The 12747-nt window shown below is 40.4% G+C and overlaps 1 protein-coding gene across 1 annotated transcript in view; it reads right to left on the reverse strand.

Annotated features, from left to right (window-relative positions):
- csmd2 (CUB and Sushi multiple domains 2) overlaps positions 1-12747 on the reverse strand; it is a 340637-nt gene that overhangs the window by 248042 nt on the left and 79848 nt on the right. Inside the window, exon 4 of the mRNA XM_021322558.2 lies at positions 1275-1469. Within this exon, the coding sequence (XP_021178233.2) occupies positions 1275-1469 (195 nt within the window). The remainder of the gene's footprint in view (positions 1-1274; positions 1470-12747) is intronic.

The raw sequence follows: 12747 nt of genomic DNA on the forward strand, positions 1-12747 counted from the left end.
TACATATTTCAATGTCAAAATTCCATACTTTTCCAGACGCATGTGACCAGAGTCCCTTACTCCTTTTTAGTCTAATTATATAAATGTATTTTGAGATATTTCTACTTTGGTCAGGTTTTAAACATGGAATATGCCAAACCTGTAAACTGTCAAGAATACTGAGGAAGAAAAGATTGAAGAAGACAAAAGAGGACAGACAAGAGAAGAAGAAGGGGAAAATCTGGAAACAAACATTTTAACTCTCCCATTTTCTATGCCTATAGATCCATGCTTGGAAAATGCATACATCAAATTTCAAACATTCCCAGATTGTGAAGGAACCCCGTAACTAACCTAACCCCTTTTCCTTAAACTCAGTAAAAGAAACCCCAACAATAGTATCCTCTTGGATGTATTGTACAGTCATGTGCATGTGCCTGCATGTGATGGGTGGGTGGGGACGTTTCTGGCGCGTGGTGCCCGGCCATGTGTGCTCCTTTGTGGGCTTCCTGACTCCCGGCCTGGCTACAGATGGTATAGTGTCTCAGTGGTCTGCTCAGCAGGCACACTGACACAAACCATTGACCACATGGATACAGGGAAACTCACACACGCACACAGGGCCGCAAATGGACATTCACGAAGAAGCAAGCTCACATGTTTGAAGCATGTGCAGCAGCGACGCTACTGGAAATTGATTCTAGAGCACGGATGAATTATGCAAAATTCTGACAATCAGCGATGTTTTATTTACTCTCAAAACTGTGTCATGTTGGGTCAGACACCGCACACTGGCAGGTGTCGCTGCCGCAGGGGTGCTTGCTAACTCTGAGGGAAGGACAACTGGCACAGACACCTGGCTTGGAGCAAACACATGAGGTCCTGCCATCGTAAATAAGATATCAGTATGAACACAGAAAACATTGTAAATACGCATAAATGTATGTGTGTGTCGGGGGGGGGGGGGGGGGGGGTGAATTTCATCACCTGGTGTAAAAAAAAAAATAGGCAGATTTGTGACTTTTCAATTAGACTAAAGGATCTATGGCCTGTAGAAGTAAGATACAGCCAGCTGTCTGTCAGTTTCTTCGACAAAAAAGGTTTTAAGACTTTTTGTGTGTTAACATCATTGCCGTTTCTTGCAATAATGGTTTCATTAAAAATACATAATCACAAATTATGTTCAGGATATTGAAGCTCCTTGTTAAACCTTTTTCCTCTGAGTAAAATATAGCCAATATTTACTCATGTTTAGGCTTAAAAACTTCAGGCCTCCATGTATCCATGCTACCTACCTCTGCAGTAGGGAAGGGGGAAATCCCAGGCAGCTGTCCCAGTTGACGTGGCGAGGCAGGAAAGTGTGGTGTGACCCTCCAGCACATAGCCAGGGCTACAGCTGTAGCGGATTTTATCCCCTATATTGAAAGTCGAGCCTTGTTGGTAGCCATTCAGTAGCTGGCCAGGATTACCACAAGTGTAACTGGGCAGTGCTGGGGAGAGAGGAAGGGACACAAAGACAATAGTAAGTTACCTTTCCTTAAGGTTTGTGAAACAGACATAAAATAAGAATCACGTAAACGACAAAATAACGGCAACACCCTCCGTTTGTCACATTTGTGACCCATGCAACACCTTCCTTTACGTAGGGAAAATTCTGATGAAATCTAGTTTTAGAAAATGGATTTTCATTTTGGTCGATACAATGTGGCCGTTACTGTTACTATACAAGCAATCATTTACATTAACAGAACCTTATCTAATGGTATTATTACTGTATTTTTCGGACTATGAGGCACACTTAAAATCCTTAAGTTTTCTCAAAAATTGATGGTGCGCCTTATAATCCAGTGCGCCTTATAGTCCAAGCTCTTTGTTCTATACACGTATGCACCAGCATTTAGGCACTACCTAAAGACCTGGATTAAACAATACAATTTAAAGTAGTTATTTCAAAGCTACATGGCTTGTGTTCCAGAAACTCAGATTATAAATCCAATGACCAACCATAAACAAAACATGTGACACAACAATACAATATGTATCAACTGAGAAGGCAGCCCCCCGTCCCTCTTCCCTCCACAATGTAGGACTTGGCAACAACGACTGCTTGAATTAAAATGAAAATCAGTAATTCTACAGAGAATGGAGCAACCTCTGCTATTACCGCCTTACTTTGCCAAAAATGATACCCTTTATTTGGTTTAGAAACTATTCGTTTTAGAACAAAAATCCTAAGAAATCTTTCCTTTCTTTTCATCCTTAATTTTTAATGGGAAGTGTCAACCATCAAAATTATGCACTCCAGGAATCAAGCTTTAAAGTGTGAGCCTTAATTAAATACCTCCATTTTAAGAGAAAATAGGACACACAAAACTACATTTTATCAGTCACGTTTGTATTACTAAGGTATATAAATACATCTTTATATATAAAAAAATATGTATTCTAAATGTGACTGTGTTTTTTCAGTATTTCTTTCTGTAATAACACTTTTGTGATTGTATCTTTGGCAATGAAAAACAAAACAGCCAACAGATCTTTCTTCTAGAGAACTCTCAAAGACTACCACATCGTCATTCAATATAGTTAAGATTATTTATTTTCCGTCATTTAATTCAACAAGTGAAACTATAGTTCATTATCACACAGAGTTTCGATCCCCTGCTCAGTCATTGTGTCCTTGGGCAAGACATCTCACCAGAATTGCCTGCTGGTCAGAGGGCCCGATGGTGCTGATGTATGGCAGCCTCACTTCTATCAGTCTGCCCCAGGGCAGCTGTGGCTACTAACATAGCTCACCACCGTCAGGGTGTGAATGGGTAAATGACAGATTGTAGTGTAAAACGCTTTGGAGTCGTCGGGCGAGTTAAAACGCTATACAAGTATAAGCCATTTACCATACTTTTCAAGCATTTATTTTGTTTTCCAATTTTATTTTGATCAGCTAATCGAAACCTGTAATTTACATTTTGAGACAATTTGAAGACCAATAAAAAAAGAAAAACACTCAAGTTATAAGTAACTTGAGTAAAACAATAAAAAACACTTAAAAGATGTAAAAAAAAAAACATGAATAAAATGAAGAAGGTGAGCTCTGTCATGATACGCCAAACGCTAATAAGAAAAGGTGGGTTTTCAGAGCAGATTTAACATAGCCTCTCTGATGTGTAACTGCAGCAGGTTGTAAAGCCTTGGAGCAGCCACGGAAAAATCTCTGTCCCCTCTGAGCTTCTGCAGCGTCTTCTGCACGTCCAGGAGAAGCTGGTCCACTGACCTGAGCAAGCAGGGGGCCCAGGTAAGATGGTCTATTCAAAAAGGGACTCGGGGAAACCTCCAGAAAAATCACAGACTCTACCTTTAAATCTTCTCTAAGCTGATATCCACACCAATAATTTACATCTTCTTTTGATAAACCTAGAGAGTTTTCCGAATTTTATAACATATCCCATATCATGACAAACACAGAACAACTCCCCGTCCCCTGGAGGGCTACTGAGATTAGTCTAATAAAAAGGACTGAACTGCTATAATCAAAGGTGCTTTAGCAAGGTATTAGTGTAAGGATTTTCCCATTTATGCAATCAGGTTAACACTGATTTTTTATTGTACATCTTCCCTATCTAACTTAGTTAATTTTCTCAGATGATTTGTGGAGAATATGTGTCACATTAAAGGCAAAAAAGAAAGTTATAAAACAGTTCCAACAGCATCACCTCTTATTTATTGACACTGTTAATCTTCTGTGAGTATTGCTGGTCTGAGGACATTTGTAATGTGGAATTTAATACCGATAACTGTTTTGCACTTTTGAATATCTAAAATACTTTAGATTTGGTCGCATATCAGCCGCAACATTTCCTTACTTTTCTAATAAGATTTTTAGAGGGTAAAACTCACAGGCAATTCACTAGGGGTTGGGGACTCCAGCTGCAAGCTATACCATTAGTGAATTCATAGCAGGTGTTTTCCATCATCTGTTGAAGGCAGAACACCTGCTCACACACCAAGGATACCCTAAATTACTCAGCACTGATTTGCCTTTTAAAGTACCTGGTTAGTACTTGGGTTCTTTCCCTCTGGCCTAATCTGATTTCTAATGATAGAGTAACTTGTCACTTTCAAGCTCCACTGTGCTGTAGCCTTTATTTTGATCTGCCAAGGCTACCTTATTACAGCCTGTGTTCCATCACCACCAGATTAGCACATGCACAAGGCTTCTCATTAGCATATTAGCTGCCAGGACAAATGCTTGAGTGCTACAGCTTGGCCACAGGGGGGCCTGCTGGCATGCAGGTAGCATTCATCCCCATTTCCCTTGTGATTTTGCGGCATAGTGATGTGGAAAGTGAAAACTATGAGAAAAGGCATTACTGCGGTGATCTGTTCTTCATGCAGCTAGGGAAAGCTCTGGTCACTCCGGCACCCTCTGTAGCATGTTGCTAAAAGGATTTTAAATCCTAGAAGCTATGTGGTTGTTGAAACATTGTCATACCATAATTTCTGTATCCAGTCCGTGCCTAGTGCCAAACTGAGGCAAAACGATTATAGATACTTCAGAAGAATAAGAAGTTTAAACACTAAATAGGCCTAGCAGATTGTAAACACTTACCACACTGTTAAGAGGACATAGAGTGAAGTAACTGATATAATTGTATTAAATGTATAAGGGTTTGTAAAAACACTCCAAAAGAAATGCTGCATGAACCATTTATGAACCATATTCTGGCTATTAGCTTGGACACTAATTCAGGTTCAAGGCCCGATCCTTCCAGGTAGAGCGTCCTCAATCATCACTTTGGTTCCAAACTCCACACGTCTAAGCCAACAACGGCAACCTTGAGACGCTCTTTATAGCAGGCTCATATTTCACGGCAATGGGGGACTTGGCCTGTCCCTGGGGTCTGAATTCTATAAGCAATGCTACTGCTGAAGTGGCAAACGATGCTCTTATACATCATTGCTGCTCTGTCTACCACAAATGGGCCAACGGTAGAAGCACACAGATGCACATAAGTGCAGGCTGTTTCTAAACACACACTGTAAGAGAAAGGTGCCGTGCTATCCATCATGCCATCCATCAGTTAGGAATCATCTGGCTACAATATTTCATTCCCTCTCTGTCATCCTCATTGCCTCCCATTTAGGGTGCTTAAAACAGAGCACAGTGAAAAAGGGAGGCCCAATGGAGCTTTTCTCCTGTGGGAGAGCTTTGTGACCTCCAGAAGCCTAATACAACTATGTCCCTCAATTACTCATTGTCTTTCTCGAGGAGAAGGTGAATGTTATGAACCTATGTATAAACTTTTGTCTTAGTCAAGAACATGATGCATATTTAAAAAAAAAAAAATAAATAAATAAAGCTGATGTTGCAAAATGACGATTGTAAATGCGTAGCATTGCATTGAGGTCTTACCAAAGGACCAGCAGCAGGTCTGAATGTTTAGTATTTAGCAGGAAATGTTGCATTTCATTAGCGTTACCACTAGCGATAGACAGCAAAATGGATTTTACCGTGCTGCTTTTAGACTCAAAGGTTCTGGGCATTCATCCTCTTTTAATGTATTTAAATTTCAACAAACATCTTTGCGGCAGATAGGAGTCATGGCAAAGAAACAAACAATAGGGCAGTGGTAACGACGAAGATGTATCTACATGTAATGCAAATTCGCAGACAATGTATACTATTATGTCTGAGGTACAACTCACTTGTTGAATTTAAATTTAAAAAAGGAAAACAATAAGTCCCGCTTGTTTTAATTCGGTTTCGGTTTCATTTAGTCATTACAACAACAGAATTTAAAACTTTATTCCAATACTTGAAAAGGAAAATGCAATTTGCAAAACAAACAAAAAAAATTAAAATGCCACATTAATTGGATGAATTAAGCGATTAATTTCTATTTCTCCATTAGAGCCACATGTGTTGTCTAGCAGAAATTTCCCTGAGCTTTTTCTAACGACGAAATGTGAGCCATTAAAAACAAAGAGCAGCCGGCGTCATTTCAGCGTGGATCAATGCAATAAATCCCATTTCTGTCTTTTCTGTTAAGTATGGCAGTTGGCGTGGTGAAAGTTGCTGGCGGGTTACCACAGCAACTACTTGGCGTCCATGTTTTAATGATGTAAAAGCTTAAATGTAGAGAGAGTCCCAGAACACTGCTTATTTCGATATGTATAATCAAATAACCTGATGTTATCAAACAGAAAGAGACAAGGTAACGACAAAAATGAGACAAAATTAGTGACAAAATCAACTGTTGGTGCTGCTATGACTTTTAACTGCGAGGCCAGTGTAAAGCTGAACATTATCCAACCCAAGTTGGATAATGACAAAGAGCCAAAGAACAAAGACACTCATTGTAAGTAGGTAAATGGCCTGTACTTGTATAGCACTTTATCAAATCCAGAGGACCCCAAAGCACTTCACACTACATTATACAGTGTAGGTCATTCTTCCATTTATGCACACATTCAAATGCTGAAGGTGGGGAGCTACATTTGTAGCCACAGCTGCCCTGGGGCAGACCGACAGAAGCAAGGCTGCCATACACCGGGGCCACCGGGCCCTCTGACCACCACCAACAGGCAAAACGGTTGAAGTGTCTTGCCCAGGGACAGAACAACTGAGACGGTCAGAGCGTGGGGTCAAACTGACAACCCGCTGGTTGCAGTCCCTTGGGACGACAGTGTTGCTGTCACCCTAAGGTAATATAAAGATAGGATGTTACAGGTTTTAATAAACTGGAATCATGAGGAACCTTCCTTTGAAAATAAAACATGTTCGGTTACACTTTATTTGATTAATGTATTACATGATACAGTATGGGTTAGTGACTTTTCAAATTAGAGCAGTTTTCGTTGTTTTTAATGCTGACTTTACTCACAATCAGTATTTAAAAATGTCCTGTTATTTACGTCAGAATATGAGGACTAGAGAAGTGTGCAACACGTTTATACACATTTAAGCAGTGGTTTGTCCCAAATAAAGGCGTGTAGACCATCAGACTGTTACTGGGCAGCAGTGAGAAGTTCAACTTGCAATTAAAATCTCCAGTTTCTCTGTACTGACAGTAGCTGTGTAAAATCACATCATTCTGCTTTACTTCTCCTTATGTTGCCTCTTAAAATGAATAGTTAGGTTCATCAAGAGGTTTGCAGCTGACGTAAGTGCAACAATGCAACTCGGCTGCATCCCAGTAGTTATGTCTGAAAAATATTACGACGCAGTTCATTTAACTATTTGTGACAAAACAAAAACATTAGTCAACCTGGAGATGAGCTTGATCGCCACTCATTATTTCATGTTTATTTGCAGAAAAAAGACAGTATGACTTATATATCATCATCATACAGAATGACAGATGTTAATATTTGCAATATCAGGCAGAATGGGCATAAAAAACTAGATTTTTTTTCTTGCATGTGTAATGATCTGGTAAGGTCAAATAAGGTATATAAGCATAGTATTTTGTGTTGACTTAACCCCTTTTCTCAGCTTTTTGACAAACTGCTCCCTCAATCTTATTGCCTATGCTTTTGAACTTCCTCCTGCAATGTCTCTGGAAGTGACATTGCACGATCGATCCCAGCGCACAGGTGTATTAGCTCAATAAACAGTCTCTGCTTTGTCAAGCAGCAGTTTACCCCATGTCTCCTGTTCGCTACATATGGACAAAGCTGGCAACTCTGATCACTTCTGATTAGTGAGACTGAGGATTCATATTCAAAAAGTAGAATTATGGCTTCTTGATATTAATTAAAAGACAAGCATGTATTCTAGTAATCATTACCTTTGAGTTACTTATACTTGGATTTTTTTCTGTTTAAAGAATATGATAATAACACCCAGTTACATATACCCAGAAGACGTGACAGTACAACCACCTGTCTAATAGTGTGTTGGACCTTCTATTAAAACAGCTCTGATCCATCAAGGCATTGACTCCCTGAAGGTGTGCTGTGGTATTTGGCACAAAGACATTTGCAGCAGATCCTTTAAGTCCTCTAAATTGTGAGGTGGGGCATTCATTGATTTGATTTGTTTCACCGGCACCCCCCAGAGATTCTTGATTGGATTGAGAGCCGAGGGAATTTGGAGGTCAAGTGAACACCTCAAACCTGCCGTGCTGTGCTCCATAAACCAATCCTGGACAAGGTTTACTTTGTGGCAGGGTGCATTATCCTGCTAAAAGAGGCTACGGTGATTAGGGAATATTCTTTCCCTGAAAGGGTGTAAATGGCCAACACCAATGCTTATATAGGTGGCCCATGTCAAAAACATCCATGGACATAAAGACTTGCCCAAAGCATCACATACGTCTCTTCCAGCTTTCCTTCTTCACATAGTGGATCCCGGTATTCCCCAGGCAAGCAACACACGTGTACCTTGTCATACAACAGAAAACCGGGCCAATTCAATTCAAACTATGGACAATCGGTGAGATCTGGATACCCAGGACCCTGTTGCTCCTTCAACTCTTGTTCTTTGGACCAGTTTTGATAAATAATGACCACCGCAATGTGGAAACATCACGCAAGGGCTGAAGTCTTATAAAGGCTCCAATACCGTCATCCTGCTATCACAATCTGGCCCTTGTTAAACCAGCTCAAATCTCTCCCTTTGCAGCTTTCAAGCTTTCCAGCTGCCCAAACATCAACGTCGAAGACAACATTTTCACATTATACATCTCACCCACTACCAGCTGCAGCGATGAAGAAATAATAAGTGATCTTCGCTTCGCCTGTCAGCGGTCGTATTGCCAGACTGGTGTTGTATTTTGTTAAATATAGACGCTGCCAGCTTATCCTTCCATTCTGTGATCCACATATGTTCTTGACACATTTCAATCAAGTGAAAGGTCCGTCACACAGAATGTGGGGGTTAAAGTCATCCCACCAATAGCGGACACCTGATCTGGCAGTTGTGACCGACAGGGTCTATGAGCAGCAATGTGGGGTTGGCTGAACAATTGTGACGAGGCGATATAATATAATGCCAAGACAGCTGCAGAGCCAGCAGCAATCCGCCAAGCGCAACACATGATTTTCCAGAGTCTGTCTGACCTGAGACATACTGTACATTGTTCAGAAGAATCTGATGCATGTAGCATGTTAAGGATGGTGCAAAACAACCTGTTATTTGTATTTAAAGCACCGAATGGCTCTGCAAAGCCTGCATGAGGATCGCAAAGTAGACTCAGCCGTTTGGGGAATTCCGAGGGGAAACCCCCCACATGTTATATGCATTGCTCAGGTGAATGTAGCGAGTTGTAAACCACAGTCCTTTGGTCCTGCATCCTCAGAGCAGGCCGTGCAAGGATGGCCCGTGATCTTGATAGATTGACTTCTGTGATCTGAGAGGACAAAGCGATACGTAATAGGGGGCTGCTGGCTTCTCGCATATTGCAGAACTATGATCTGAAGGGAGCTTCTGACACATCATATACTTGTATATGTATTTTTCTCAACAGGAATGTTTCTTAATGTTTTCTGATGGTAAAATTAGATTTAAGGAAGTTTGGGGGGAAAAAATCTAATGGCAAGAGGCATGGGAATAACTTGTATCTTAAAATGTGTCTTTCTTTAGTGCACGTAATAGTGCTGCTAATATTACCCGATCCAAATTCTAACCTGAATGAGATTGTTCCTTATTTTTTTTCCCCCTCTAACACACAGTATTGAGTGCTGTGCAAGAGCCAATTGCTATGTGGAAGCTGCTGAGGTGTGAGAGAAAACTCATACAGAACTGATGGCACCCCACATTGTCTATAAAATGGAATAATGCGCCTTTCAGTAGCCATTCACTATATATGAGACTAAACTAAGAGGGATCAGGGAGTATCAGACACTTCAAGGAAAGCTGGGAGACAGATGAGAGACAGGGCTGAGGGGAGCTTGGTAGAGAGATCGGTATGTCTGTGTTCAGCCTGGGCTCCTTATTTTTCCATCTAAATCCGCATGGCTTCTCGGGCTTATCTCTCTACTGACGGAGAAAACATATAACCCCACAAATCCCATGGTACAAAATGTTCAAAGTCAGGTACAAGGGTTGTTACTGTAATTTTAAATATGGACTTCAGCAACAGCTATATATGTAAGCGCTTAGTAAATAGCACGGGCCCCTTAAGCATGCAACGCACCTTTCTGCTAGATGCATTTAAATGTCTCAATTTATATTACACTCCTTTTTTTAAATTACAAACCAGCTTTTGTTATCATTATGGATCATTTTCGCATATTTGTCATTGCAACATAATGTCAAATTAAATTCGTCCTCTGCTTTGAGCTCATGGTAAATGGCTTGTACTTGTTATAGCGCTTTATCTAGTCTTGACGCCCTCCAAAGCGCTTCACACTACAGTTTAGTCATTCACCCATTCACACCCTGACGGTGGTGAGCTATGTTAGTAGCTACAGCTGCCCTGGGGCAGACTGACAGAGGCGAGGCTGCCATGCACCGGTGCCACCGTGCCCTCTGACCACCGCCAGCAGGCAATGCAGGTCACCCCTCAGGGAGCAGTGTGCGGCCGCTGTGCAGCGCTCGGGGAGCGTTCTCTGCAGTCCGTTGGATTCGAACACGGGGACTTACAGCCTCTGCAGGATGCATGTGCCCTGCTCTAACCACTGGACCCACCAATCCTCATTGAGCAGCAAAATTAAAAAAGAGAAACATAATTGAAAATGCAATTAAATGCACGTAACTTGAAAAGGAAATTTAGCAATTTATTAATTTGATTAATAGGCAACAGGTCAGTGACAGGACCGGGTCTGAAAAAAATAAAAGCGTCTTATCGAGGCTTACATTTTTTTCTACCTGCAGAACAATTTCCGAATCCTGTTCCTCAACAGTTGTGAAGACTTTTAAATATTCATCATAATTTCATCAAGGGATTTCAAGAATATCTCGTGATATCTCTGTTCACTAAGGACAAGGGTGAAAGTCGACAATGGGGCCTTTAGGCAGGTGGCAAGCATTGAAAACAGGTCTGATTTTGTTATGGAAATGAATGCATGACTCAGGAAAATACCCACAAGTCATTGTCTGTAAATGCAGTTTGGAGTGCTATCCACAAATGCAGCTCTACCAGGCAAAGCTGAAGCCATATGTGACCTCCATGCAGAAATGCTGCTGTATCCTCTGGAGCAAGGCTCATTGACAATGGACTGAGGCGCGGTGGAACTCCGTTCTGTCGTCTTATGAATTTAAATTTTAAATGTTTAAACCACAGAAGCTATTTCCACTGCACTAAGGATAGAGGGGACTTTCCAGCCTGTTGTCAGTGTACAGTTCAAAAACCTCTCTCTGGTGGTATGGGCATATATTATTGCTGATTGCCGGGGCAGCTTTACATATCCGTAAAGGCACCGTCTGCTCAGAAAAACACATACAGATTTTACAAAAGCATATGCCCCCATATCGATAACGTTTTCTTCAGGGGACATTTTACCAAACTCCACATGTATGTTCTAGGAATCTGTTTACAACATTGCATAAAGGCAACAAGCAAAAACCTGTTAGTGTTCCAGACATACAGTCACAAAAATACTTTAACATGATAAAACTCCCCTGAAAATGATCTTAATATAGTTTTGCAGTGTATGAGCATTTAAACAATGTGTTCAGTATTATAATCAAATCTTTCAAGGAAGTATTTATTATTGAAATGTAATGTTGGCTGTTTCATAACAAAAACAGCTGCTTAGGATATCTCAAAGTAAGAAGAAGAATTAGATTTTTGAATAAACTGTCCATTTGAAAAAAGAAAAGTGATCATATTATTTTTAAATCAATTTTATGTCAGAGCTATGCAGCAGAGGATTGCAGGTCATGCAAGATTTAATACTATCCTTGGAAAACGCATCATTTTTCATTACAATCCAGACAGTATGGATAAACACATAAAACCTTAATGTACACAGAGTGGGGCGGATATCGCAGCACATCGGTTCTTAAGGTGAAGCAAAACGTAAAAGGTTCTCCAGCCACCCCTCTTGAATTTGTCTTGCTTTGCCATTTCCTAAGCCTATCTTCTTCCCTGCACTTTGCAGGTTGCCTTGGAAACTGTAAAGGCCCACCAGAGAGGACGTTATGGTGGATAAAGTGTTGATGTGTGAAAGTGTAGTTGGAAAGGTTTGTGCATCTCTTTTTCGTGGAAGGTCCTGCATTCTAAGAAAAAAAAATAATATATTGACTGAAAATCTTAACAGCCATGCAATGACTGCAGACACATTCCTATCCACATGATCTGTTACGCCTAGATTTGACTTATGTTATTCAGGAGGCCAACAGGGTTAAAAGGGGAAAATAAGAGTAAAATTCTGATCTTTCCTTTTTTTGGTATCACTGGCTTTCACAGCTGAACTACTAAAGCTTCGTATTGCATTCACCTTCCCCTTAAGAACGTGTGATAAAATGTTATATTTCTTAAACTATTATTCATACATGGTGCAAAGTAAATGCAATGCCCTGCCATGCAATGTTCTGAGTTAGTAAACTTGAGTATTCAATTTTGCTAAGCACCAAGTTAAATACAGCTTATTAAGGCAATTTTGAGTTGGGCTTTGCAAATTAAATCATACTCCAATTTTTATTTACTATGAAAGTTAAATAATAGAAGCCAATGTTTAATAAATACTGGAAAAGAGGTATTTTATGAGAATGGAAATGCATACAGACAGAAAGAAAGAGAAGAGAAAGCTCAATAATATTACATTCATTGCTGGTGCTTCTAGGCCGTGTATGGAAAGCCAGTGATGCCGGAATTTGTC

Source organism: Fundulus heteroclitus, chromosome 13, assembly GCF_011125445.2.
Source record: "Fundulus heteroclitus isolate FHET01 chromosome 13, MU-UCD_Fhet_4.1, whole genome shotgun sequence".
NCBI classification, from domain to species: Eukaryota; Metazoa; Chordata; class Actinopteri; order Cyprinodontiformes; family Fundulidae; genus Fundulus; species Fundulus heteroclitus.